This window comes from Mesitornis unicolor, unplaced genomic scaffold (genome assembly GCF_000695765.1).
Source record: "Mesitornis unicolor isolate BGI_N332 unplaced genomic scaffold, ASM69576v1 scaffold3088, whole genome shotgun sequence".
In the NCBI taxonomy this organism is placed as follows: Eukaryota; Metazoa; Chordata; class Aves; order Mesitornithiformes; family Mesitornithidae; genus Mesitornis; species Mesitornis unicolor.
Window position 1 is genome coordinate 27,801 of NW_010200948.1, and position 27,550 is coordinate 55,350.

At 45.8% G+C, this 27,550-nt stretch overlaps 1 protein-coding gene across 1 annotated transcript in view; it reads left to right on the forward strand.

Moving 5' to 3' along the window:
- EPHA5 (EPH receptor A5) overlaps window positions 1–27,145 on the forward strand; it is a gene marked incomplete at its 5' end in the record, with an annotated part of 47,805 nt that extends 20,660 nt beyond the window's left edge. The window contains 9 exons of the mRNA XM_010189888.1: window positions 1,098–1,165; window positions 2,391–2,516; window positions 3,223–3,408; window positions 7,124–7,185; window positions 8,193–8,402; window positions 10,207–10,356; window positions 15,328–15,521; window positions 18,285–18,440; window positions 26,956–27,145. Coding sequence (XP_010188190.1) covers window positions 1,098–1,165; window positions 2,391–2,516; window positions 3,223–3,408; window positions 7,124–7,185; window positions 8,193–8,402; window positions 10,207–10,356; window positions 15,328–15,521; window positions 18,285–18,440; window positions 26,956–27,061 — 1,258 coding nt within the window. The remainder of the gene's footprint in view (window positions 1–1,097; window positions 1,166–2,390; window positions 2,517–3,222; window positions 3,409–7,123; window positions 7,186–8,192; window positions 8,403–10,206; window positions 10,357–15,327; window positions 15,522–18,284; window positions 18,441–26,955) is intronic.
- Between the last annotated feature and the right edge of the window lie 405 nt (window positions 27,146–27,550).

A 27,550-nucleotide genomic window follows, 5' to 3' on the forward strand; every position in this document is an offset into this window, starting at 1 on the left:
TGAGTGATGCTGGGCGCAGGATGATCCAGTTCCTATATCCAGTTATCACGTCGGGCCCTTGGAAAGACTGGCAGATATGCGTGCACCATCCATACCTCATCCCATATTTTAAAATACATATATATGTGTGTGTATATAGCAGTTCTCCTTGCCTGTGCAGTTACCCTGTAACTTCCTCAGTGGTTGTTCAAGTGAAGCAGTCTCAGAAACGCCACCAAAGCAGCCAGGTAATGCTAACAAGGGATTATTATCCAGAAAACTGGCAAGAAGGTTGAGGGATTAGGCAGGGAAGAGCAGCCAAAGAGGAGCAGGAGAATGCCCTGGGGGAGATGCAACTCCCATATGGCTGTGGTTGCAACTGCATGGTATGCATGAGGTTGCAAACCCAATTCAGCAGCACCCTTGCGCTGCCTGGTGCTGACGCGGGAGCAAGATGGGTCAGGCAGCGACCTTCTTCCATCCTTATTGCTGCTAAGCAAAGGGGATTGCATGAGTGCATGGGAGATGTGCAGGGAACCTCATTGGAGCCAGGAATACATAAGATACCTTTGAAGGCAGTGAGGCAACAGGTATTCTTTTATAAAAGCATCATTTTGCATGTGTATAAGATGTGAATGTTTACACAAGGCTGTTTTCTGAAGTATCAAAATGTAAAGCTCCGTGCAGACGCGTAGCGGCTGAAGGGAACCATGCGATACCTACACATGGTATCCACAAAAGCTCTGTGGTCCAGGAGATCCCGCTTCTGCGATTCTGATGTTTCATCCCATTCCCCTTCCATCGTCCTTCCCGTTCTTGCCTTTTTTTTTCTTCGTAATAATAGCTAAATGAGATGTATGGTAGGGTGGAGCTGTTCAGAAGCGTCTGTGGGATTTAGAAGCCCAAGTCCAATTGAAAAGCACTGGGCCTTGGGCCCTGAATCCCGTTAGGGAAATTGCGAGTAGTTTGATGAGCTAAAACTGGGACAGCAGTGATGCGGCCGCTAGAGAGGTTGGATTTGTCGCTGCTCTGGGTTTTTGTGATTTGAAGTAATGAGCAGGGCTCTGCCATACCAGAGACAAAAGCGCTCTTCTGTGTTGGTTTTCTTTTCTTTCCAGGCGATGTGGCTATAGCAAGGCTAAGCAAGATCCAGAAGAAGAAAAGATGCATTTTCATAACGGACACAGTGAGTAAAGATCCAACGTGTATACATGTGTTTTGGCCCTCTGTGTTCATGAGAAGTACAAGTGAGAGGGGTTTTTTCCCCAGCAATCATTTTGCTGGCAAGTCACAAAGTAATTCAGTTTGTTCTGCTACTCAGTAAGTCCCCACCTGTCTGCCCCAAAGAGCTGAACACTGGAGCAGTCCTTACGTGTCCACCTAGTCACACCAGCACGTTACCAGCAGATCTTTATAGCGAGTCGTTTTCTTCTGTTCCTCTGCCTTTGCTATGTGACTGGAGGTGATATTAATTTTGCCTGGCCAGGACGTAATAGCTCTACATTTTTGTGGCCTGGACATATCTGTGCTGAATACCTGTTTGAAACTCTTGCTCCACCCCAACCAGCCATGGGAACCAAGCCCCACTGCTCCTCTTTGCCCCAGTTACCCCTGCAGAGGTGTGAGGATGCTTTCAGAAATGCTGTGTTAAGCTGATTTGAAGTCCCAAAACTCTGCTGTGGTGCTAGAAAGTACATCTCATGGTTGCTGTCAGTTCTTCTGTACATCCAAAACCAGTGTTTGAAAAACCTTCCTTCACCAAGTGCCGGGGGATCTGGGGATGGGTAACAGCGAGGTGCCTTTTGGGGGTGGAAAAGGCAAACGCATCTTAAGCGAAAGTCAAATTTCCATTAGTGCTATGTAATGAAGGCAGCAGGAAGCAAATCAATTAAGAGCCGCAGTGTAATGTAGCTGTCTTATTAGACCGATGAGCAGTTCTTCATGCAAGTAGCCTTAATGATTGTCAAAACAAACTTATATTACGGATAATGAAAATACTTTTTCCCTCTCAAGTCTGGAGAAAAAGTCTGCTATTGATTTTATTTATACTGGTACAACCCATGGGCTTTGTACCAAAATGCTCCATTCATTTAAATCCCAGTAACTCCGTCTGAAATAACGTGGCCCATTGATTAGCTGAGATGCGACTGGTAGGGCATAATTTATTGCAGCTCTCCGTCAACCCTCATCCGTTCAACTTGCTTTGCAAGTTGTTCCCTTAACATTTTGTTTTTTGTACTTTTCCTCTTGATGTATCCTTTCCAGATCCAGAACGGGATCCTCTTGCACCAGCTCGAGGACCAGCAGAAATAGGTTTCCCTGCTGCAGCGTTTCCCAATAAAACCAGGAGTGGGTATTGCCCATCGTCCATCACGCCGTGTCCTGATAACGCTCTTAATTTGTGTTTGCAGTTAAGTTGCCTGGAGTAAGGACCTACATCGACCCGCACACCTACGAGGACCCTAACCAAGCCGTCCATGAGTTTGCAAAGGAAATCGAAGCTTCCTGTATAACCATTGAAAGAGTTATTGGAGCTGGTACGGAAACGCGTTTCTTTTTCTCCTCCCCCATTAAAGTCAGTCTCAAAGCAGAAATTAGGAATAAGAAGTCATCTGAGAGAGCAAAAAAGCACAAACCAAAGCCTAAAACTTCCCTGGTTAAAAGGACAAATTCTGATTTCCTTTCCGGTTAAGCTGTTTGTTTGGACTTGCATCCAACCTTAGGAATATTCTGTATCCTCTGAAATTGTGGTATTGGAGGTAATTTACTGTTCACCAGAAAAAAGAAAAAAAAATCCATTTGGGTTACTTTTTTGAAAGAGGTGATCGTAAAATTGGAAAGGGTTTATAGTCTATAAAAATATATGTTGCTGTGAAAGGCTGACAGCATTCCATCTATTTAACTTACCAAAGCAAGGTTAAGAAGCAAGTGGCTTGTGTTTTACAGCTGCCTATACAGAGTGATGATATAGGATATGTGACAGGGCTCTTCCATCTAGTAGACAAAACCATGAAATGAGGAAAAAACCCAGTGGAATATAAAGCATCGCTCTTTAAATATAGGAAAATTATGGTTTTTTCCCTAATTTTCTTGTGCATATGAATTACTTGGCTTGTGGTACTGTTTGAGATAGTGAGAACTTTGATATTCTGCTTGCCACATGAATGAGTGCGTGTTCTTGGTCAGCTGCCGTGCGTTTCTTCGGCCCGCTGTGACCTTGTTCTTTCTGCTTTTTCTCTGAAGGTGAATTTGGGGAAGTCTGCAGTGGGCGGCTGAAACTGCAGGGGAAACGGGAGTTGCCGGTGGCTATCAAAACCCTGAAGGTGGGCTACACGGAGAAGCAGAGGCGAGATTTCTTGGGAGAAGCAAGCATCATGGGGCAGTTTGACCACCCCAACATCATCCACCTGGAAGGTGTCGTCACAAAAAGTAGGTGCAAGTTGCTGTGGACCTCTGTCCTTGAACCCTGTCTGCTGGAAGGGTTGGTTAGGGGAGGAAAAATTGGGTAGCTTGACATTTCAACTGCGCTTTTCATAATTTCTCAAAAAACTGCGAACTTCCCTTGCCCAAAATTTCACAGTTTTTAGGTCCAGCCAGGAACAGGTTCCCCAACATTGTGAAAGAAAGTTTGTGTGTTCCTGCAGCTGGAATGGATAGTAAAAGTTCACTACCTCTGCAAATCCTCCCTTCCTTAGGCATAATATGCATGGACTGAGAGAAAGCCCCTCTCTGAAGGCCCAAAATTAAATGAGGCAGAAGTAGGAGATGATATCAAGCAGGAGTGGGTGATGGAGGTGGCAATAACTTTGGGATATCCAAAGGAGCGTGTTGCATGACTTCTGCCTCGCAAATAGCTCAGGATCACCTTCCACTTGCAGAATGCAGGAGTGTTTTAAATGCAGCAGTGCTGAGCCACCCACTAAGTTCTTCAAGCAGGCTCACTTCTTCCTCCTGCCTTTAATTCTTTACTTTTGAAACCACATGAGCCTCAGGGTGAGCAAAGAAGTGCCAAGATGCAGGAAGGGATTTCCCTGGCAGGGAAAAAGGGGAGGATTTTGCTACCAAGAGTCTGAAAAGAAGGAGGAAGAAAAATAAACCAAAGCCCCCCAACCCCTGATGATTTCCAGCCATCACATTTCGAGAAACCGCTGAAGCAAAGCACTGGCGAGGGGCCCACGGGAGGGTCGTGCTGAGCCCTGCAGTTGCTCATGCGGGATGTGAGCAAGGACAGGAGTTTTAGCCGAAGTTTTGTTTTCCAGAAGCAGGGAAGAAGAACAGGAGTGGTAGGTGAAGGGGGTTTACCCCGATTAAGGCAAGCTCCCTTGGGATGTGGCAGTAGTTGCCAGTAGAGAAGGTACAAGGACACGAGCCCTTTGTCCTGTTCGTTTCCTTACAACCTACTCGAAGTTGCAATCAGCAGCGTTTCCTTGCATTTTTCCTTGAAACTGCATTTCCTAAAACTTCTAAGAAAAAGAAATAATTAACCAAGGCAGATTTCTCCCAGTAATTGGATAAACATCATACTTTCCTGGGGTCACCTTGTGTAGCCTTTGATACATAAAAGCCTCACCGTGTCCATCTGTCCTGGACAGAAAGCTCCCATTTCCCGTCCTGCAGGGCTATGGGGTTTGGGGCAGGGAGCGAGTGACATTCATACGTCCATAAAAACTGCTCCTGACATGGGCGTCACTCTTTCTGGCTGCCAGGGCCTCTGGGAATGGGCGGAAATCCCACTTTTAGAGAGGATTAGGCTCCCTAGCGACCTGCCTTTTCCTAAAGTGGCCATATGGTCCCAAGGTCATGAAACTGCTGAGGGGTTTGCTTCTAAATTGGAGCAACTGGAGTTGGGGTGCAGGGGTGTACATGTACCCCAGGCTCCTCATTAGCTCAGTAAATGCTTGTTTACTGCACTCAGATTTTTTCCATCAGGCATCTGGAGCCTCTTCCCAGCTTTTTTCTTTTCTTTTAAATGGATCAAAACAACCTTTATGAACCCCAAACTCCTCTGCTACCTCAAACTAGTGTTTAACTTCTCTTTCCCCTCAGTTCTTTAGTCATTGCCCTATCGTAGATTCAGATCTTTAGGATAAAATGTCTTTGCTGCACCACGATTTGCTTTGGAAGTAAATTAAGTTAAATTGAATTAGGCCATTTTTAATTCTGAATGAGAATATCCGCACAGGGGCTTAATACCCTTTAACTGATCTACTTCAATCGCACACCTTAGTTAATTTGGATTAATTGTCTTCATTGTCCCCATGCAGACAAGCCCTCAGCTATTTCTGCTTTACAGAGGTAATGACAGCCCTGTTTGGCTGTGCTGATGGTGTGCACGTTGCATTAGTGCATCGATATGAATGATGCCTACACACATTTTATGGCACTCTAACACCAATGAGAGGGAGCCCTGCTGACACGGGGCATCAGCCCAGCGCTTTCGAAGGGCCAATGTTTACTTTGAATTTCCTTTGTTGAAAGTTATACTCTATTTGTGTCTTGATTTCTGTGCTTTTGGATAGGAGATTAATTTACTCCATGATTCCTATCAACCTACAGCAGTCGGATAATGAAATATAAGTGCCAGAAATCTTCTTTTCTTCTCTCAGATGACAACCAAAGGCAGGAGCCTGAAGGAGGTCCAACAGGATGGTGGAGCAGTGAGACATCAGTCTCGCTGCAGCACTGCCTTGAAGTGTTAAACATAAGGGACCCTGTGCTACAGTTGGGGGTTTAGTGTTTAAAACCAAAAAATGTGGGAAAAAAGGGATATGCCTGGTGTTTTCCTTCCTTGCATAGCCACCCACGTGCTTGCCAACCTGTAGCAACATCACCCAAGATCTCTCCTCCCTCTGGTATGCAGCCCGTGTTGTGTGTAGACAAGCTTCAATCTTGACGATGGGGCTCGTGATGTCGTTTGGGACTCAACAATATCATTCGTGGCCCTGTGGTGCATTTCTCACAGCAAAAATACTGCTTTTGGCAAGGTCCGAGCCCAGGCAGCAGCTGTGATACTAACTTTAAAAAATGAAGCAGCGCAGGTCCCTCACTTTGCAAAGGTGGTATCTGCCCAACAGTGAGTGCTTTGATTGACAAGTTCACAAGTACCTTTATTATGTAGGTAATTAAGCAGTAAATTAGGCAAATAGTTCAGGTAACGGGAAAGTGGGACGATTGAGATCAATCTAAATGGTGGAACGGACGGCGATTTTTAGGAGCGTTTACCTTTATGCGCATGTTACGACACACGGCAGCGCGCGTTGATCATTTCTACCAGACATTTATAATGTGCTTTACAAATAATTGACCGTTTCTCTTTTGTCTGTGCTTCATGCTAGCTAATGGAAATTGATTTAAATAAAAAATAATTTACATGTTCTTATAAGATTTCATTGAATTTACAAGGACTGGAGCACACCACATTAATTATTGCTATGTCATTGTGGCAAGCTAGCGAGAAATTAGATATAAAAACTGAGCAAAAACTATATATAATTACCATTAAAATGACTCGGGCATGAAAATTAATCAAATGGATTTGGAAGAACATTATTATTCCTGTCAACAATAGGAGGCCAGGTCTTTTGTTAAGAACTTTTGTTTTGATTTCCCCTCACACTCTCTCCATACTTTGTTCTGCAGCATAAATATTCCTCTTCTTATTCCAGATATGTTTACAAGGGTGGCCGCAGAGGACTACTTGAATTACAAGGGATGTAATCCCATCCTTTCCTGCTCTTGGTTCTGGTGGTTACCAAGCTCACATAGATACTTCAGGTCACCACGGTTGGTCCTGCTGGGCTCCCATCGTTATTTCAGGGTGCTGGAGCTATAGGACGAGGCTGAGCATGGGAAACCTGGGTTCAGCTCGCAACCTCCTCCTCAGATATCATCTGAATTCTAGGGCTTGGTACCCAACCCATCATACGGGGTTGCTTTTTCATCCCCTCCTCCTTGCTTTCCCTGTTTCTGCATACATTTGGGCAAAAAACTCTTGTCATCCCTCTGGGACAGCAGTGTGTCGGTGTAGATTTACCGTTGTGTGGCTGGATATTCACTTTCAGGCGTGTTATGAAACAGCTTTATTATTGTTCATGTTTTTTAAATCAATTGCTGCTAACAAAGTGGTGCATTTTTCTTTTTCCAGGCAAACCAGTAATGATAGTAACTGAATACATGGAGAACGGTTCTCTGGATACGTTTTTAAAGGTAATACCTGGGACTCTTTTCCAGGGTGACCTTGGTTAAAGTTTGGGGTCTTTGCAGATGTTTAATAGCAATGAAAATGTTTGCTGGGTGCTGGCCCAGCTGTTAATGATGTCTGGAAGCAGGATTATCTCACTTCTCTGATCTATATTTCTATCTATATATCTATATTTCTATCTACATATTATAGAAATATAGATATATGGATATATAGAGATATATGGATATATATTTTATACAGATATAGATATATGTAGATGGATATAGAGATAGAGATAGATAGAGATAAGTATTTTTATATATATCTATCTGTATATCCATACAGCAGCATGAAGGACCTGGTTCATGCATTGATACAAACAGGTAAGTACAAAGTGGAGAACATTATGTTTATTTCAGAAGGCGGTCTGCCTTGTGTGGAAATGATTTCCTTATCCTGCAAAACTTCTTGATATTTCCAGAGCACATCCACACTGTGTCATGACAGATCCCAGAGGGATTTTCATGGCAAAGAGGTTTTCATGGCAGAGGTTTTCGTGAAATGTAAGAGCTAGAGAAGGGAGAGTAGGGCAAGTGGTTAGAAATGCAGTGTAATAACATGGGAGGAGCCCCTACCCACAAATATCCACATGTGGACCTCTGCTGCATGATTTACATGCAGCTTGGTACCATTCACTTGGCTGGCTCGGAGACAGCCCACCCTGGTGCTTTTATACACATAACTACATGTGTTCACTCCTAGTCGCAGTCTCTTCATCAGTCACCACTGGAAATAGCTGGCTCCTTGATTTCCAGTTAAAAGACCTACATTTCCTTAGCTTTGTCTCCAGAGATCCTAATCCAAACAGCGAAACTTTGCAAAGCTTTGTGGTCAGAGCATGAGAGTAATGAATTATTAATTTCCCCGGTTTTGATCCCTGGAGACTCGCCTTTGCATTTTGATTCCTGCACATGCGATGCCGAGGGTGCAGAGACTCCCAGCTGATCAAACGTCTCCTTCCTCTCTGCAGAAGAACGACGGGCAGTTCACGGTCATTCAGCTGGTCGGGATGCTGCGAGGCATCGCATCGGGAATGAAGTACCTGTCTGACATGGGTTACGTACACAGGGATCTCGCCGCCAGGAACATCCTCATCAACAGCAACTTGGTCTGCAAGGTGTCCGACTTCGGCCTCTCCAGAGTTTTGGAAGATGACCCTGAAGCGGCGTACACAACCAGGGTGAGTTACCAGGGTACTGAACTGATTAAGCTCAAGAAAAATGTATTCCCTGCCACGTTTTGGTATTCAAGCTCTTTAGCAAAGAGGTTTCTACAAATCCGGAGTGCGTGAGGGTTTGGTGATGTCACCAGTTAATCATTACCAGATTAATTTCGCAAATGCCTGTCCCTTTGTAGTGAGGATGGCCAATTAAGGCAGAACTTAACTCATAACTTTCAAGTTCACGTTGGGCACCTGAGTCAAACAGCAAATTTTCATAGGTGCCGCACTCCCAGCTGCGTTCTGTCCTCTTCGGTGAGTACCAGCAGGAGGAAGGAGGAGGAGGAGTAGTAATTGCTTTGCTTAGGCACCCATGCAGAGATGGAAGCCATGATCTTCTGGACAATTTGCCCCTTTTAAATCATTGCCAAGCCTATAACGCCTGTTGCAAAGGATGCACGTTACCCTCAACATTACCCTATTGAGGGTGATTTCTGCCAGTCAGAGAAAGGGCTGCTTCAGCCTCAAGTGGTCTGCCCCTTTTCATTCTGGATCCATCCTTTCAGGGCATCACGAGCCCACCCATCCCAGCACTGTGGAGAGGAGATGGACAGCACAGGCTCGGAGAGAACCTCCAAAATTCATGGCAGTGATTGGCATGCCCAGATGTTGCCTATTAATGTGATTTTTTACCCTGAGGGTATTGTCTTGCATGCAATGGAAGCTCTCTGGGTCGCATTCCCAGTTCCCCACGGAGATTTTGGCAGTCTGGGAAAGGCCTTTCAGCTCTTGGCAGGCACAGCCCCACGGCGGGGCTCGGTGCACGGCTGGAGCGCAGCATCCCCATGGGCTGGAGGGCTCTCGGCCAGCCCCAGTGTGCTGCCATGTGCTAATTGGCACTGCCGAGAGTCTGGCCCCTCTCTTAAGGCATGCACTGATAAGCCCGTGAACAGTTCTTGGAAGAAAGGAGTTTTTAAATTTTGCTTGGAAAATCTGTTCCAAATTCTATCTTTTTCCAATAACAAACACTCCTAGGGGGCATTCAGGGAAACTTTCCAATATTTAGCTCAACACCGAGAGGAAAGGACTTCACAGTAAAATATATTTTGATATAAATCAAGGGAGATGACTCTTTAAACCCAATGAGAAAAGCTTTTCTAAATCCAAACTCCCCTTTCCCTCCCTTTTTCCTTCTCAGAGCTGGTCTGAAGTTTGATTTCTGAAGCAGCAGACGGGGGATAAGGAAATAGCAAAGCACATTTGACAGCTGTGGCATCGTTTGCGGTCCCACGGCAGAGGCCAAGCAGGTCTTTTGCACACACAGGTTTCTGTGCCCGCTGCACAGATCTCTCTGCAGGATCGGGACCGTGTTATAGGGAAAAAAAATAAAAAATAGCATTACTTCCGCAGCAATTTGCATGAAGCCCTCGTTAGATCAAAGCCTTCCTTGGCTTCAGAGCTGTCTGTTCCTCCCCCGCTCGCGCTCAGAGACGGAGGAACTCTATTCCCCTACCAAGCCGTGCAACATAATTGAGATGTTGATCCTATACATGTCCCAGCATTCAAACAGCATTCAAACAACAAACCTTCAGGACAGCCAATTAGTAGGCAGCCTACAAATGCTTATGGGCTGAGATAATGTGGAAAGGGGCCCCATGCTGTCAAACAGATTTACTTTAAAATTCGATGTCTCTTTCCGGAGAGAAAATAACATCCCTCGGTGCTCTAAGAAGTGCTGTTTCGTCCTCTTTTGCATGTTTCTTGCCCTCCTCTGCAATCTGCTTTTTGGATTTTAATTTTTTTTCTCCTTTTCTTTTCGTTGCAGGGAGGGAAGATCCCCATCCGATGGACGGCACCCGAAGCCATCGCCTTCCGCAAATTCACGTCGGCCAGCGACGTCTGGAGCTACGGCATCGTGATGTGGGAGGTGATGTCGTACGGCGAGAGACCTTACTGGGAAATGACGAACCAAGACGTAAGCACATGCGGGAGCTGCCGCGCGATGGGATTTTGAGGGCTCGGCGTTTGTGCTCCAATTGGAGAGGCAGGATTTGGGACAAGAGGAGGAGAGCCGCTGTAAAAGCAGCTTTGCTCCCCGGTGCCAGATTAATCCGATCCGTGCATTTGATGCTCCTTTTTGCAGCAGCCCAGAACAGGCTGTGCGCAGGGGGAGATGTGTCTGCCTGTGCAGAGGCAAGCCTGCGTCCCCCAGGAGAGCGCTGGAGCTTCACTAATGCTGTTAGAGCTGGAGCCTGTCCCTCCTCTGCTTAATGACAACGGTCTGCCAGGGGATAGAGCTGATAGCTGGCAGCGTTTCAATGGTGTGTTCAAACCCCTGCAGCCACGGGAAGCAGAAACTTGAGAGAGTCGTGGAGAGGGCTTTTGTTTCGCTGCATAAAAGCTGGGTGATTTGTTCTGGTGACAGCAGTCCAGGGAGCTGCATCTCTGTTGCCCTTGTGTCGCTGGTCTAGAGAGCACAGGTTTGCTCTTGTTGAGAACATCATTTAAGTTTGTTTGTACAGCACCCTTTGAGTTGTGTCCCCTTGCTCCTGGGCCCCAGTGCTCCCTCAAGCCTCCGACCTTAAGGCTACCCTCTGAAGCATCTCCAAACAGGGAGGTACCTGGGGAAATTATCCCCTCCCCTTCAAGAGATCCCCCAGTAAGATCTCTTGATCCTACTGCAGGGCTACCTCCTACTGTAAACATCTGTACTTATCTAAGGGTAAAAAAATGTAAGCCTGAGGTTGCCAAATGTTCTGGGGCCCCTCCTTCCTCTTCACATCTTCCAGAAACATCACATGTGAAGGTCTCTGAGGATGCCAGCATGAGATCGGGGTCACTGTGAGGCATGCAGGGCCCCCAGAGCAGGGAGAAAGGAGGAGGGAAAATGCAGCAATCTGGATGTGGCAAACAGAGTCATTCCTCATCCCTTCAGCTTCATCTCTGCAGCCCTGCCACTCATGGAGGTGCTGCTGCCAGCTGGGCGAAGCAAGCACATCCTTGCTCCTCACGGGCTTCCTCTGGTCCTCAGCACAACACCTGATGTTTCATCCCTTTTTTGAGCAGCATCCCTGTCCCTTTGACTTTCTGCCCTTTTGCTGGCAGCAAAAGCTCTGGCCGAGCCTTCTGTTTCTTTTGTGTTTTGCCTGTGGGGCTTTGCCATCAGTGGATGTTGCTACCTGTCACGCCGAGCTGCTGCCTCATCTCGCGTCGAGTCCAAGGCGCAGAAACGAGCGGTACCTTTGAGACGAGCACGGTGTTTGGCATGAACGCCCCACCGCTTCCGCCTTGCTGGGGCTGTCACATTTGCAGGCAGTTCGGTAAAGCAGTGTGTATCTACACAGGGATTTATCTCAATCAAAGAGAGAGACTTTCTTCCGTAGCCTGTGCAGAAAACGCCAGCTATTGAGCGCTGTGAGTGTCTTTAATGCTGATGTGATGGCAGAGCACAGATGTTGTTCAGTAAATGCCAGGCTGAGATTCAGGCTGGTGAAGTAAAGCTTGGTGGCCAGGGGAGTCCCTTGTCTGGATGGTAACGCTATGGACATCCACACTTAGCAGTACTGCTCCAAAAAACCCAAATGCCTCTGTGCACCACCGGGTACAGGGTGAATTTCACACTGGCCCAAGAAGAAGCAGCTGAAGGTCTGGTTTCTTTAGCAGCAGAAAGCAGAGGACTGGTGAGACATTTATGAGCATCGGTTGCTGCTCAGGCTTTGCTTGAGTTACCTCTCTGTAACATCTCCAGGTGGCACACGTGTACCTGGATGGCAGTACCCTGGGAAACTTTAATTCAGTGTGGTGGCAGAGAAATGTTTCTCATGCAGTTTATGCCCTCCTCCTTCATCTTCTGAAGGCCTCCTTGTGTCAGCAGAAGAACCAGAGGTGTTAGATACAGCGCTGGCTTTTGTGCAGGGGACCAGGGGGCTCTGCTCACATGAATTTCGGACTCTATTACACACACGTCGTTCGCAGGCACAGTCAGAGATGAGCAAAACGGTTCTCACCACATTACAGCTGGATTGCTTTAAAGGAGTTGCAGTGCCGTAGGGCAGGCAGCGTTGTAGCTGCCAAGGCTGCAAACCACGTTTTAAAGTCGTGCTGGTTTCTGGATGACCTTCTAAAAATACGCTCCGACTCGACCACAGGATAAGACTTTGATGCAGGGATTGTTTAGAGGAGTTTTGTGGCCTGTGGTATACAGGTTGGTAAGCTAAATGGTCACAGCGGTTGCTTTTTAGTCTTCAGGCTGGTGGTTTTATGAAAACCTGAAGCTAAAAGTGTTTCCTGGAGTAGGCTATCCCCAGTTGTCCTCTCCCAGGTGCCCTCAGTTCAGTCACCCTGATCCATAAGTGAATAGTGCTTGTCCAAAAGAGGAAAAGGGACAAAAGTGCCTCCTTTTAGGTGCCATTTTTAGCTCTTCAAGTCTTACAAAGCAGTGCACATCTATGAACTGAACAGCAAGTGGGCCATTTTCTTATTTTGTAAGCATTGTGGTGGCTACAAGGGACTTATCTTTGTCGTTTCATTCCTTTGCTCCTGCTATTGCCAGACCCCCAAGGCACCTTCAGATCCAAGGGTACATTTCAGCATCCTAGCTCCTCGCAGTACTTTGAGGCCATTTGCATTGTATGAACGACATCCTGTAAATTGAGTTAACGCTATTGATTGCGATGCTGCTGCCAGGAATACCGAGCACACATAACCCCATTGCAGATGTAGTTCAGAGATTCTGAGCTGGTGCCAGATGGTCTGCTCCCCGTCTTGCTACTATTTTCTTTCTGCTACAGCTGGAGGATGATCCGTTATTGTTATAAATACAGACATGGACACAGAAAATAATGTTCTTGTGGCTCTGCCACTCTGAGGCTTTTTTTTTTAATAGAGCAGCTGCAAATCTGGGGTCAGGGACCAGCTGAAAAGCACGATGTGAGGAATAGACAGTACAGATAGTGTAGCGTGGTGGGGCTGGTTTTTGAGCCAGGACATAGAGGAGGTTGCGTTGCAGGCAATTCAGGTTGGGTGGAGAGCGGTGCAACTGCTCCACCGACAGATGAAACCTTAGATGAGCATAAAAAAAAGAGCTGCAGGTCTTGTGGGCCAGAAATTCAGACGTGCTTCAGTACCGAACTTCTCCACTACCTACGTCCTCAGGGGATTTGAGGTTCCCGCTACTGCACTCAGACAGCCCAGCTCATTCCTGGGACTCTTGCACTTGGCGACAAGCCCTGTGGTGGAGAACGATTTGAAAGCAATCCATGCAGTCCCGAATTTCAGAGCAACCTCCTTTCCTGCAATGCCAGCCTGACGTGGCTCTTCCTGTACTGCTCGTATGGTGACTAAAGATCAGGAAAACAACTTCCATGCTAACCACAGGGCCTTCTTTTTAAACACGGGATGTTTTCAAACCCTAAGTGAGAAGATGCCTAGAATGCATGGCATCTGAGGCACTCCTTGGAATCTAGCAGTGACGCACTGCGGTTTTCCACAGAGCAGTAGCTGCTTCCAGCTCCTTTTTGGTCAATGAGTCTTGGGAGCACAGAGTGTGAAGATGGCACTGAGGACCTGGAACGTGTCCAGGTTGTAGCAAGGTGGGCATTGGTCTCTTCTGCCAAGTAACAAACAATGGGATGAGAGGAAATGGCCTCAAGTTGCACCAGAGGAGGGTTAAATTGAATATTAGGAAAAACTTCTTTACTGAAAGAGTGGTCAAGCACTGGAAGGGGCTGCCCAGGGCAGTGGTGGAGTCACCATCCCTGGAGGTGTTCAAAAATCTGTAGATATGGCACTTTGGGACATGATTTAGTGGGCATGGTGGCAGTTGGACTTGATGAACTGAGAGGTGTTTTCCAACCCTAATGATTCTATGGGCTGCTGGGACTCTTTTGGCACAGTCACAGACCTTCGTGGCTTGAAACAAGAGCTACGTTCTCATAATTGTAAAGGGTTCAAAATGGGAACTGCTGGGCTTGGAACCCTGCTGTCAATCTGCCCTGAACTGGGGAAAACAAGTTGTGTTCTTCAGTTCTGCCTTCGTTTATTCATTTCTGCCTTGCAAGAGGGCAGACAGCACATGTGTATGTCATTTATTTTAGATACAGAACCATAGATGGTTTGTATTTGAAATCAGTGCTACAACCCTCCCCTGGTTTTAATTTACATACTCTTGGGCTGACATTTGAAATTCCTGGCAGAAATGTGGCCACACTGAGAAACGACTAGACCCAGACAGTATTGAATGATATATGAGATGGTTGTTCTGCCTCTGCCTTGAATCCATCCATCAATTAGCATTCAAAGTCTCTTTTGAAATGCAGTCAGACTTTTATTACTGTAATACAAATTTGTGGTCTAGCACATGCCTTTTCATTTAAAAAGAAGCCAACATCTGAATAAACAATATCGCTGCACTCCAAGAAGATGCCAGAAAGCCCCGTAGGCTGCTGTTTGTGGACTCCGGGCAGGATCCGGGAGCTTCTTGGAATATAATCTGCAGAGCTGAGCTTTGAACAAGTGCAACCTGAGATGTGGACCCCTGGTTGCAACAGTGCCTGGGCTTTCTAGAGTCATTTTGTGGTGACCAAAAATTAAGTTATTCAACCATCCTCTAGAAAATAGGGCCCCTCGCTACAAAAAGGAAGTGATGGAGTCACCATCTCTGGAGGGATTTAAAGGACAGGTAGATGAGGTGCTTAGAGACATGGTTTAGTGGTGGATGGGTTATGGTTGGACTCGATGATCTTAAGGGTCTTTCCCAACCAAATTATTCAGTTATCCTATTCTAAAAGACATTGGGGTGTGTTGGGTTTGCCCATCTTGGGGAGCAGTTGGATTGTACATGAACATATTGCTGATCCCCAAGTTCTCTGTTTAAATCAATTTGCATTTGGGGAAAAGGGTGAGAGGAAGCAAAGCAACCCATCAGGCTGTGTTTTGTCTCCTGTAGGTGATTAAAGCCGTGGAGGAAGGCTATCGCCTGCCAAGTCCCATGGACTGCCCTGCTGCTCTCTACCAGCTAATGCTCGACTGCTGGCAGAAGGACCGCAACAGCAGGCCCAAGTTTGACGAAATTGTCAGCATGTTGGACAAGCTCATCCGTAACCCCAGCAGCTTGAAGACGTTGGTGAATGCATCGAGCAGGTACACGCTCAGGCCAGAGCCATTTCTCGGAGCAAGACCCTTGTCTGAATACCCGCCCCTGGGGTTGAGTTATTATTTATCCTGTGTGCGTCTGTGGGTGGATGTTCCTCCTGCTTCGTTATGTCCAGGGGAGTTTTCCCAAATCAACTTTTTCTGTTTAAATTGGCAGGCAGGGGAGCAATTTGGTTACTCTATAAAAGCAGTGCTGCTGCCACAAAGAAAATTACCACGGCCTGTCTTTCAGAACCTGGAGTTTCAGCAGTATTTATAGGTGTACGATAAAACTATCTGTGCTCTACCCCAAGGTTAGAGAGAGCACGACTTGAGTGCATGAGGTAGATTGTAAACACTGCTCAGATTATCTGCCTGTTGACTTTATCTGGGTAATACAAACGAAGAGCAACTCTTGGGGGAACTCAGGATGTGCAAAGCTCACGGATGTCCAAGTGCATTCTCCCACAACTGTTCCCAGGCGTGTTTAGCTGCCACCTCCAGTTCTGATGGTCTTGGTAACCACAAGAGGATCTCTGTGGCTCTCAAAGAGTTGCATGCAAACCATTTGCTAAAACCGCTAATGGAGCAGCCTGTGTGCAATTAAACATGAGTCTCGATAGCTACACAGCTACAGAAAACATAAATATAGTCAAGAGATAAAGGTGCATTTGGAGAAAGAGAGCTTCATACTTTTTAGTGAGTTTTAGTATTGGGGTCTCTGCTATGCTGGAGTCTTGGAGATACTTTATCTTTTTTCACTGTAAGTATTATATTTCTAAGCCCCTGTGCTGTGCTAATCACTCAGTCCCTCGCAAGGTCATGAAGGAGTGGTGCATATAAACCAGTGCTGCTTCACTGGTGGCAGTGGAGTTCCCCTGATAGACACTGGAAGAGGCCCTTCAGAAAAGCTGCTTCTCAGAAGAGATAAAAAGGACACGTGCGTGTCTTTATAAAAAATGTCCCCATGCATGGCATCTCATGCACTGGAAGAGAAGAAACGTGAAATCTCCGTGCATTGAATTTTTAAATACAAAAGAGATCCGACTCCTCAGGCTGTTTTACATGCATCATTAACCATCTGAGGAAGAAATGACTCTTATTAGCAATTAGGTGTAATGTCAGTCAGGAGCAAACCTTCAGGAAAAGGTTTATGAGAGCACAAAATATGGGATGTTTCTCTTTTATTTTCATTTCAGAACAGTCATCTTCAAGGCCTGTTATGCAGTGGTTTGTGCACTCTTACACCAAACTGTTATGCCAGAAAAGAGGAAAATAGGCAGTAAACCATTTCCATGAGCTGCTAAGCACTTTGCCAGTGTTTTATTCCATGAACAAATCCACACATTTCCAAACCTTTTCAAGGCTGCTGTGGGTATTTTCGATGTGGATAGAGCACCTGAACAGCCAGGCTTTGAGGCTATGTTTCTATAACCATAGATTGCCGTGCCCAGACCATAGTAATTCCCTATGAATCATAATTTCAACATACAGCAGCTGTAAAGGGTTTTTTTATATATGTAATGTATTCTTTATGGAAATTCTCATTAATGCAAATAAGGGAGGAAGCCACTCTCTACATTACGGCGTGTGCATATCAGTAGGTACCTCCTGACATTAGTGATGAAAATCCACTTCTCATTATGATTACTTAGGAGTTTTGAATTCCTCATGTGTATAAAATGTTATGGGAAGCCATTATGCTCCTGGTACTGCAAGTATTCACGTTTTATTGGACCCTTCAGCATTGCTATTAAATAAACAAATAATACTAATGTGCTCATAAAATATATGAAGATTCCTGAAGTGCTATAATAATATAATATCCCAGCTCTCTTTCTAGTTGAAAGTCTTTTAAGTGTAACTCTCACCGTCAGAGGCTGACCCAGCAAACGTTTTGAGTCCTTTTTTTTACCTGTTGGTGATCATCTTTATGCGAGGCTTATGTTAGCTGTATGTCCTGGTGTACAGAGCAGGGGAAGAAGCTGGTTTTCCTCATGACTGACCTTGGACAAGCCCCCTTTGCTCCCCGCACATCATTCGTTGGGTGGTGGACCCGTACGCAGCACGGGTCACTAGTGCCAGGTACCACATGGGTGTTTCTGCTGCGGCAAAGGGTTATTATTTGCCTGAATTGCTGCTTTCGTGGGTGGCATAGCCAAGCAGGTAGTAATTGCCGTGTGGAGGTTTGGAGTGAGGGTGCGGGAGCAGGAGTCTGCCTCTGGTTTCAAGGCTGGAGCGTGGTTGGAGCATTGCTGCTCTCTGCAGGGCTCACCGGAGGCTGCCCGCAGCCAAAATCCCGACCTGATTCTGCGGGAGCAGCCCCTGAAGTGTTAACAGCAGCCTGCCGTTGACAGCCGCTGCTGGGAAATGTAATTTGGGTTTCGGCTTCCAGGTTCTGGGCTGTCTTAAGTTAATTATGAGCTTTAAAGGCAGGGGAGGAAAACAGAGTGGGAGGGGTGAAACCCAAGACCTTGAAGTAAGAGTGACTGGGGAAGCCTGGTAGAAGAGAAGCCTAGAGGTACTGGGATGGACACTAGTCCTCTCCTCCTCTTTCTGCTTGCAATGTGGACCAGAAATGGCAGTAACTAACTCAAAATTGGGCAAAGTCACAAGTGAAGTGGTTTGTTTAATCCTTTGCATATCAGCAGTCACTACAAAAACATGATGAAAAAGCCACCTTTCCTGTATAAAAACACAAGCGACTGAGTCACGTTGTGTTCATCTTGGTACTGATTCTGCTTCCTTCTCTGTTTTTGCCTTTGTCTTCAGAGTATCAAACCTGTTGGTGGAGCACAGTCCAGTGGGGAGTGGTGCCTACAGGTCGGTGGGTGAGTGGCTGGAAGCCATCAAAATGGGTCGGTACACGGAGATCTTCATGGAGAATGGATACAGTTCGATGGATGCTGTGGCTCAGGTGACCCTAGAGTGAGTAGTGTCCATTTTCACCTCATTTGCTGGAATTGCAGGAGTGGGGAAGGCAAACATATTCAAACATATGTAGGGAGGAGGGAAAGGGAAAACATTACCCTATTTGCAGTCAGCAGTTTCTCTTTTAGCATCTGTATTGATGATAACAAGTGCAGGCAAGACTAAAGCTTACGGTCACTGCATTGGCAGCCAGTACTTTGGCTCCTTTACTCACAGAAATTAATGTTTGAGTTTGAATAATTGACAGCCTGTCCTCTCAACATAATAGCAGTTGATTATTTGGAGTTACAGACAAATAAAACAAAAACCAAGCCACACTACTAGTGAATATATAGGAGCTAGAGTCCCCACTGAGCTATACTGGCTTTACACCAAATTAGCTGGTTTCAGGGTTGATGTGGACATAGCCAGGGGTACAGTCAGGCCCAGTAAAGCATGGAAATAGTATTTAACACTAACAAAAATGAGCATAGATACAGCTGACGTGAACAGAAGAGCATCAGCAAACCCACAGCTCTAGGGGAAGGGCTCCCCGGCCAAGACTCTTCCTTCTGAATGCGCCCTTGGTTTTTGCACGTAGGAGTGAGTGCCGTTGGGGTGACAGCACTAAAATGACTTGGTAAATGCCTTGGGGCTGCTGGTTTGTTGTGCTCCACCTTTAATTGCCTATCTTGCTTCCTTAATTATGTCTGTACTTCCCTCCTGCCCCAAATCTTGCCTTCCTAGCTGGGTTACTTGAGCTTAGGTTACTGCAGGCATTGAGGCAGAAAGGGAAGGATTATGCTCCATGCTGCTTTGGAGGAGGCCGTGGCTCCTCCGACCCCATGCAGATGGCCAGTGCAGATATCAAATCAGTGCCAAGGATTAGGAATAAAACAAGGAAAATTGCCCAAACCCTGCAGAACTACAGCATTTCTCCTGTCTGCCCCTGGGCTTGCTGTGGAGCTCACCGTTCAGGGTAGGAGGTCCTTTGCACGTGATGGTAACACCCCCAACTGAGTTCAGTTTTGCCTTAGTGGGATGAGTCAAGCATGGAGCATATAGGAAGAGTAAGAGCATCGCTACTCATTCAGATTTTATTTGCTCCATCCGCATCACCAGTATTTGCCCCTTACACCTGAACTTACCCAGCCTAACTTCAGTCACTCACATGAACCCCTCAGGTAGGGGTGAAGTCCTCTCTGGTGATGTCTAAGGAGCCAGGGCGCATGAATCTACCTAGGTCCTTTTTCAGATGGCTGAGACATGCGGTTTCTCGGCTTAGTCCTGCAATTATGTGTTGCTTTGGGCTTTGAGGACTTCATGGTTCCTTACGTACTCATCTGATGTGGCATTGCTCAGAAGCACCAGGCTTTGGGGTTACATTTAGACTGGTCATCTACAGATGTTGACCAAGGAAGAGGTCCATGCCTAAGGTGTCCACACAGCAGGAAAACCTAGGCAGAGGGTGCGTGGGAAGAGGAGGGATAGGATGAGACAGTAATTTAAGAGAAAGGAAGAACATTGGAGTGTTCCCCTCTGCTGTGCCACCTCAATCTTAGCATCAGAGCAAGTTCTGGTAGAAAATGCGGATCGTATAAACTATATCACAGACTTGTTCCTGTTTGGCTGAATGAGTCATATCAGAAAAGAAAATTAGGTTTCACAAAAGCTTCCGATTTGTTCCTCTTTAGAATTTTACGCAGTTTTAAGAGCTCTAAGAGAAATGCACACAAGTGAAATGCTTAGATTTGCGTCAGAGAAAATGTTGAGTTTGACCCCAACTTAATGGGCATTTTTTACAGTGAATTAGAAATTTGCTTGCTGATATAACTTCAAACAGTCTTAGCATCCCAGCCTGCCAACGAAATTATTCCTAACCTCCCCTTTTGGAGGATTGTCTGCATTTCCCCCAAAGCACACAAGACGCAGTGCACTGTAATATGACGAAAGTATTCATTGAGTTGCCCATTTCTAATTAATAAATAATAGAAGGAACTATTGCAGGTGTGCCAGCTACCAGCTTTTCTTGAGAGTAACATTTCAGATTGTGAAATTATCTCCTTGATTTGACTTAAAAATTTAAATACTTCTGTATGTTTACTCTTTGGTATTCCAGAAATTTCAAAAGTATCCCTCAAAATCTTTTCAGGCCAGAAAGTACTTCAAAATGTTGGGGTTTTTTCCTGTTGACAGTGAACCAAAAAATCCATTAGCCATATGGTTCTAGCCAGAAAGACAAGTTGGTTTAAAACTCTTTAAATAAGATTATAGCTGCCAGAGATGCTCTGACCCTCACCAGCTGCAAAGAGCCCCTAAGACCCCCTCCACTAGGTCCCAGTATGATCTTTATTGCACAAATGTCATCCTTTACTGGCCCCAGTGGAGACACCGTGTCTGAGCGGCTCAGCTTCAGCTTTCTTCAGGGTTTTCACAGCAGCAGAGCAGCACCGAGGAGCCGATGCCTCAGAGCCTCGGGAGCTGCTGGAGGGAGGTGTGGGGTTGAAGCTGAGGTTTTATGAACCCATCTTGCGTTTCAGTTGGAAAAAAAAATGCAAGTTGAAAAGCTTTGACCTCAGGCAAGGGCTGAGTGAAGCGGCAGTGCAGGAAACAAAATTGTCTGTGAATGGGTATCCCGCAGGTGGCTCGACAAGCTTTTGCTGGCCAGTTTTACCTAGCTATAAGAAGACAGGCACCATCGACCCCGTGCATAGCATTCAGCCTGGGTTACATCATCTTCCCAAGGCTGAGGCTGTTGGCATGACTGTCGGCAGCTCACCTGGTACTGATTTCACTCTTAAAATGTGACTCTTATACCAAGAAAAAATAAGTCAAATGAATTGTAAATAGTAAATCCCACCCCTCCCCAGGCAGAGATGCCTGCACCAGTCAGGCTTGGTTGTTGGTGCATCCCATGCACCTTTGCATTGCAGCGGTGGCTTAGCAAGAGGCTGGACCCCACTCAGGTTTATTTTGTGAACTCTTCATTAAAAAGCCAACCAGCCATCCAAATCAAGACTTTTCTCATCCCTCTCAGATAGAGTAAAAAAAAAAAAAAGAGCCAAAGGACCAGATTCTCAGCTGTTTAAAAAAAGGGAGGAACCATCGCAGTGGCTTTAGAGGAAAAGTGTCGCATGTGAAGCCCTGAACCGCATGCTCAGGCTGACGGAAACTGTCAGATTGCCCTTAAAATCAACAAAGTAAGGGAGAGAAATGGCTCCTGGGGGAGGATCAACTCTCATGTGTTCACTAGAAGATAAATACCTGAACAAGAAAGTCCTTTAAAGGTTAATATACTGGGGGTTTTGGCTTTCCAGAGGTTTTCTTTTTTTTTCTCTCTCCCTGTAAAAGGGAACAACAAAACATCTTGTACCCTGCAAAGGAGAATTCAGGTTAAATGTTCCTTGTCATTTTGAATAAAGGCAACTGTTTGGTATATTCCAGAGCTGGGACTTGGGGGGATCGGGTGAAAAGATGATCTGAACATTTGAAAATAGCTTGCTTTCCCCACATGACTTCAGTAAAACATTCTTTACAATTTAAGAGGTTGCCTTCAAATACCATCCAAAATGATATTCCCCAAATCCAAACTGCGTAGGAGACAGATGTGGAAATTACGTGGAAAAAGGAGAGCTGGATAATTGCTGCCAGAAAAGGCAGGGGAAAACAAACAAACGAAAAACCAAACAAACCCGTGATGAAGCTAAAGAATTTCTAAAATCCACTGAAAAAAATTCGGAGGGGTTGGCCATAACACTGACAGGACTGGTGACTGTGGGCACCCAGCTTCTGGCCTCTTTACGGGACCTGGTTGAGATGGTAGATGTTCAGCTTTTTTCTCCTTTTTTTAATAGATCCCCCTGCCCAGCATGCAAAGCAAAATCCCAATTGCTGCCCTGCTTCTTTCAAACTGATGTTTTTATTCCAGAAAAGTGTAGTATTTGTGACAAATTTCTGAAAACTAAAGGTTAAAAAGTTAAAACTGGTGAATATCGCCCCAAGTCCTGAGCTCTGCCTGCTTAAGCAAAGTCCTGAAAATGTATGTGTTGAAACCGAGAGTGATATCTACATTTAGCTCTAATTCTTGCAAAGGGACGAATCACCTTGTGAAAAGTGGAGCCTCACCCTCCACCCCCTCTTTCCAACTGGATATCAGACTTGAAGGCAACCTTTCCAGTGGACCAGACCTGCTCTTTAAACTTGTGGACCACCTAGTGACCTTGAGTGTGTCTGGAGCTCTTTCAATCCACTGCAAGAATAACTTTACCAGGACAATACTCAAGAATAGATAGATCCATGACATGAGTTTCAGTCTGACCCTTGACTGGACCAATTACTAACCGTGTGGACTACATACTTCCACCTTTTGAAAAGTCTGTACTCACTGAATCTCAGGACACCCTGTTGTTTGTTATTAGATGAAGAGCTCTGAATATTTGTAATAATATGTGCTGTGTTGCTTTGCCTTGTATTTTTTTTTCTTCTAAAATAAAATAAATTATTTATTACAAGTTACACGGGATGAAGAGCGTTTAAGAGTTCACCTGCTCTAGAGGCTTATTTTTAACCCCAAATCTCCGTCCTGGGATTGTGGTACCGCGTCTGCTTCTGAACAAACCAATTCTTATCTCGTAATCGAGTAGGACGGGAATCACGAACAAGAGCAGGTGAACTCTTAAAAAGACATTTTTTTTAAATCCTCATTTCATGCAAAAGTCCCTGCCAAGAGGATTCCTCTCTCTTTAGCGTCTTCTGAAGGTCTTGGAGGTTGTTCTTCTTTCCCCTCATTCCAACTGATCCGTAACTCTGTGAGTAGTCCCAGCCTGCATGGCCAATTGTAAAGTTGCACCACGTGAAGAAGAGTGGTGAAGTTTGGCCTGGATGGGAAGAGACGCAATACAAAAGATCTGGGGTAGGTTGATGGCTGCCGGCCATGGAGATCTTTCAGGACCCTGGCCCTTGCATGGTTAACGGCTGGTCAGGGGGTTGTATTTTCTGTGGCAATCCCGTCCTAGTCTACGCTGTGTTTGACAAACCGGTCCATGGTGTACAAGTAGTTCTGTTTGTAAATAAAATGTTTTAAATATATTTCTTACAACGTGGAGACCGTGACTTCAACCCTTGTAAATGGAGGATGTTGCAGTGAAGGGGATGCCGTGGTGTCCCTGGCACATCGCAGCTGGGCTTTTGTGTTGTTTGGGATGAGCTGACACCAATTTTCCCCTTAATTTCCTTGGTTTTTTGGTCAACTTAGGTCATTCTCTTAGTGCTGAGTTAGCAAGTGGTATGAATTCCTGCCTATTTCCATTTTCAGCCCTACATGGATGAAAGAGAAGTGAAAAGGAGGGAAACTTCTCCCTGAATCTAGACTCAATGTTGTCTTGTTGCTGGAGAGGGGTCAAGTATTTTGAAGACCCCCATGGCAGATGGATGCATGTATCTTCATGGGGAGCGCCCGTGCCGCAACGACTCCTACAAAACCCAACATCTGGGGTAGGGTCTCTTGCGTGGCAAGGTGGGGTCTTCGTTGTGCCTTTTCTTGCAGGGAATGGCGCATTTCTATTGCAAAGCCCCAGTAGATACCCACAAACATCTCCTCTGCGGAGCTGAACTCAGTGAAATTACAGAAGTTGATTTTTTTGGTGCCAAAACCAGCTGGTTTTGGTACCTGGTTTTGTCTAAAATTGGCTTCTGCCTTTTGTCGCTTGAAGTCCTTCAGCACTGGATGCACAGGAGCGTGTAAAGTGCTGTAAACCACTCTTGAAAATGAGAATTAAAGCTTCTGGGTTCTTCTGGTCAGTTCTTGGAAAGTTTTGTTGCCAGCTTTGTGAAGTGCAAGGTGGCTTTTGAATAAAGCTGCTGATTTTATCCTGGGAGAGCATATCTGGCTCAGGAGCTGTGGTCTGGGTTAGACTTCTGGTCCATCTTTGTGGAGGAAAAAAGACCCCACGGTGTATTTTTCCCCTCTCTGAGGAGTCCTTTGGCCGATGGCTCCGCATTTCAGAGGATTCAATATTGAGTAAAAAAATAAAATAGACTGGATCCCCTGGTGAGCAGCAAATGGATTGAAACCATAAACTCCTTTTTCTATTTTCTCTCTTGGAAATCAATGAGGGGCTCCTCAAGGTTATTGGGTGATGGGGGCTACTTTAAGGGAAAAAAAGAAGCTGTGTAGTGCATAGCTTTTCTGATTAGGCTGTATGTGAAGCACCAAGAGGTGCATGCCTTTCTCCTAGTTTCAGGCTGTTTTGTCTGGATCACACGCAGGAGTATCAGAAATGATACAGATGTGAAATACGCGGTGCTGGATTTTCAAAAGAGCTTGGCTTGCACTTCAGATACCCCCTCAGAAATTACCTGCATTTTCAAAAAGTGCCAGCAGAGCAGCACTCAGCAGGGGGAAGATGGATGTTGGCTCTCTTAAAAAATCAGGTCCTGTACTGTTTTGGGTTTTGGTTTGTTTGGGGATTTTTTTTAATCTCTGGTGTGAACTTCCAACTGTGCTGTGTACATAAAATAAATTGCATGTAACAATAGCATTACTACATTTTCCTTCGTTATTAAGATGGCTTGCTGAACTAGTTTCACAATCCAGTGGAGGCCGAAATGAAAGCGTGTCCCCCTGAGAAGGTAGACGTCTTCTGCAGGTGCTGCAGCCCTTTCCGCCGCGTAAGGAGCGTTGCTGTTGTATCTCATTGACCTCCCTTGCTCCTTGCCCCCTACGTTGTGATTTCCCCTATGCATCGGCGAAAGGCATCGCCAAAAAAGGGTACGATAATGAAATGAAGTGTTTAGCCTCGAGCAGAAAAACTGGTATTTTCCAAATCAAAAGGCTGAAAGTGTGACAGTCCTTGGAGAACAACAGCTCTAGCTTTTGGCTTCAACCAGCCTACGTGTTAATGTATCAACCTTCGCTCAGGATTGCTTTTCATTTAAAGCAGTGCTCATCTGTAATTTTTGGATGTGGATGGTTGGTTGTATTCACACAGGAGTCTCAGTCCAGAGTACGGAGCTGCTGAGAGAGGTGCACCTCCATGGGTAGCTCACTTTTGGGGGTTGTTGCATGTGTTCACCTCGGTGAGCTGGAGGCCAGGTTTGCAATATCTCAGGTGATGGTTGGGCTCCCAGATGTCCTGGTTCTTGCATGTACCAGCCTCGCCAGTGTGGTTTCCAAAAAACACCCGTGTGTTTGAGGAGATCACGTCCCTCTGGCTTTCAATGGAGAACCTCCTAAAAGGCTGCTCTGGGATTCATGTGTGTGTTGGCAGGACCGTAGGGCCCTACTTTGAAAACATCCTTTATTCAGTCCAGCTTGGATGTAGAAGGAGAGGGGTTGATACTTCTCTGGTGGCCATCTTCAGACAAAACCCCACATCTCCTCCAAGTCAAGCTGCTTCTCCAGCAGTCTCGGTGTCTTGCGTTGGAAATATGGATGGACCCGTCTTGATCTTTCTTCTGAGGTTTTATTTATACAATTTCTTTGCAAATGCTTCCCCCCTATAAAGAAGTTACATTAATGATGGTTGGACTTGATGATCTTAGAGGTCTCTTCCAATCTTAATGATTCTGTGAATACTTATTATTATACTCTAAGAATTATACTCTACCAGGACCCATGGTAGTACCTGGCTTTAGATGTGTCATTGAATCTGATCACCCAAGGTCCTGCCTTAGTACCTCCAAGGGACAACTTGTCCCACTCCTGTCTTTGGACGGGATAAATTGTCCCCTGGAGGAGCTTCTTTCACACCACTGACATAAACCTTGCTGATTGCCTTTGTCTAGACACCTACATTTTAGAGGGCTTGAGCTTCTGAGAAGACAATCTTTCCTCCTCATTCTGCATTTCACATCAGCTGTGTCCTTTTACAGCTCTGCGTGGTATTGGCAACCCAATAGACTCAACACAAGCACCTTTGGCTTGTAGAATTCACCCCAAAAAACCCCAAACATAGGAAGATTTGCACAGGCCCAGAGGGGACCTGTTTGCCAATTCCTGTTGACTTTATGGGGTCTTTGGGGTGGTGGCCGTGCTCAGGGCTTTTGCCAATCAGCTCTGTCTAGGAGCTGGCTCTAGGATTTTGGTTTGTTGTATCTTTGGCTTTGCCTTGTCTGAAGAGGAAGGAAGCGTGGCTTGACCTCACTCCTCGCTGCTCGTATCCGAGACCAAATACCAGCCTCTCCCAGGAGAAGAGGAAACTGCAACGTGGGCTTTCTTTCACAGCTTTTCTCTTGGAAATAGGACTTCTCATGCCTAGCGGAGTCCTTGGCCAAAGCCGATGCTGATGCTTCACTGTCCAGCTTTTTCCCTTGGCCGGCGAGGTGATCCTCAGCCATTTCAGATGCCATCAACCATTAAAAAAGTAGTTTTAAAGATGGGGAAAAATAAACTTGCCTTCTTTATAGAGGGCTTCGGGAGCCGCCAATGGTAAGGGGTAGGCGGTGGCAGCAGCATCGGCGCGCGCGGCGCGTGGTGTGCGCGGCAACGTGTGCCTGAGCAGTCCCTGGAACCAACGTCTGCTTTCTCCCACAGGGATTTGAGGCGGCTGGGAGTGACACTTGTTGGTCACCAGAAGAAGATAATGAACAGCCTTCAGGAGATGAAGGTCCAGTTGGTGAATGGGATGGTGCCGTTGTAACGCGGTTTTAAAGTCACTTCCTCGAGTGGGTTGGTCCTGCACTTTGTACTCTAGCCTGGAGATTTATTTTGACTAAAAAAAAAACACAAAAAAAAGAAAAAAGGGAAATTCAGTGGTTTCTAGAACTGAAGGACGTTGGCCTCTGCCGCAGCGTATCGAAAGCAGTGTTTGACTAAAGTTTTCCTTTTCTTCCTATTTGTGTCCTCATTTTCATGAAGTAAATGTAAGATGCATGGAACATGGAAACGGATCTGCTGTACGTGAGGTTAACCGGTCTCTTACGCTTCAGCGACGACGACACCGAGCCTTCTCGCCACGCGTTGTCTGTACACGGGAGAGAGATAGATAATATATATAGCACCTTTATATACTGAAGTTCGGCAGCACATGGTAATATTTCCAAGGACTGACTTGAGCCAGGAGGAGTTTTGTAGCCACTCGTGGGCTCCCAAAAGCTGCGATTTACTGGAGTTTACTTTTGAGTCTTAC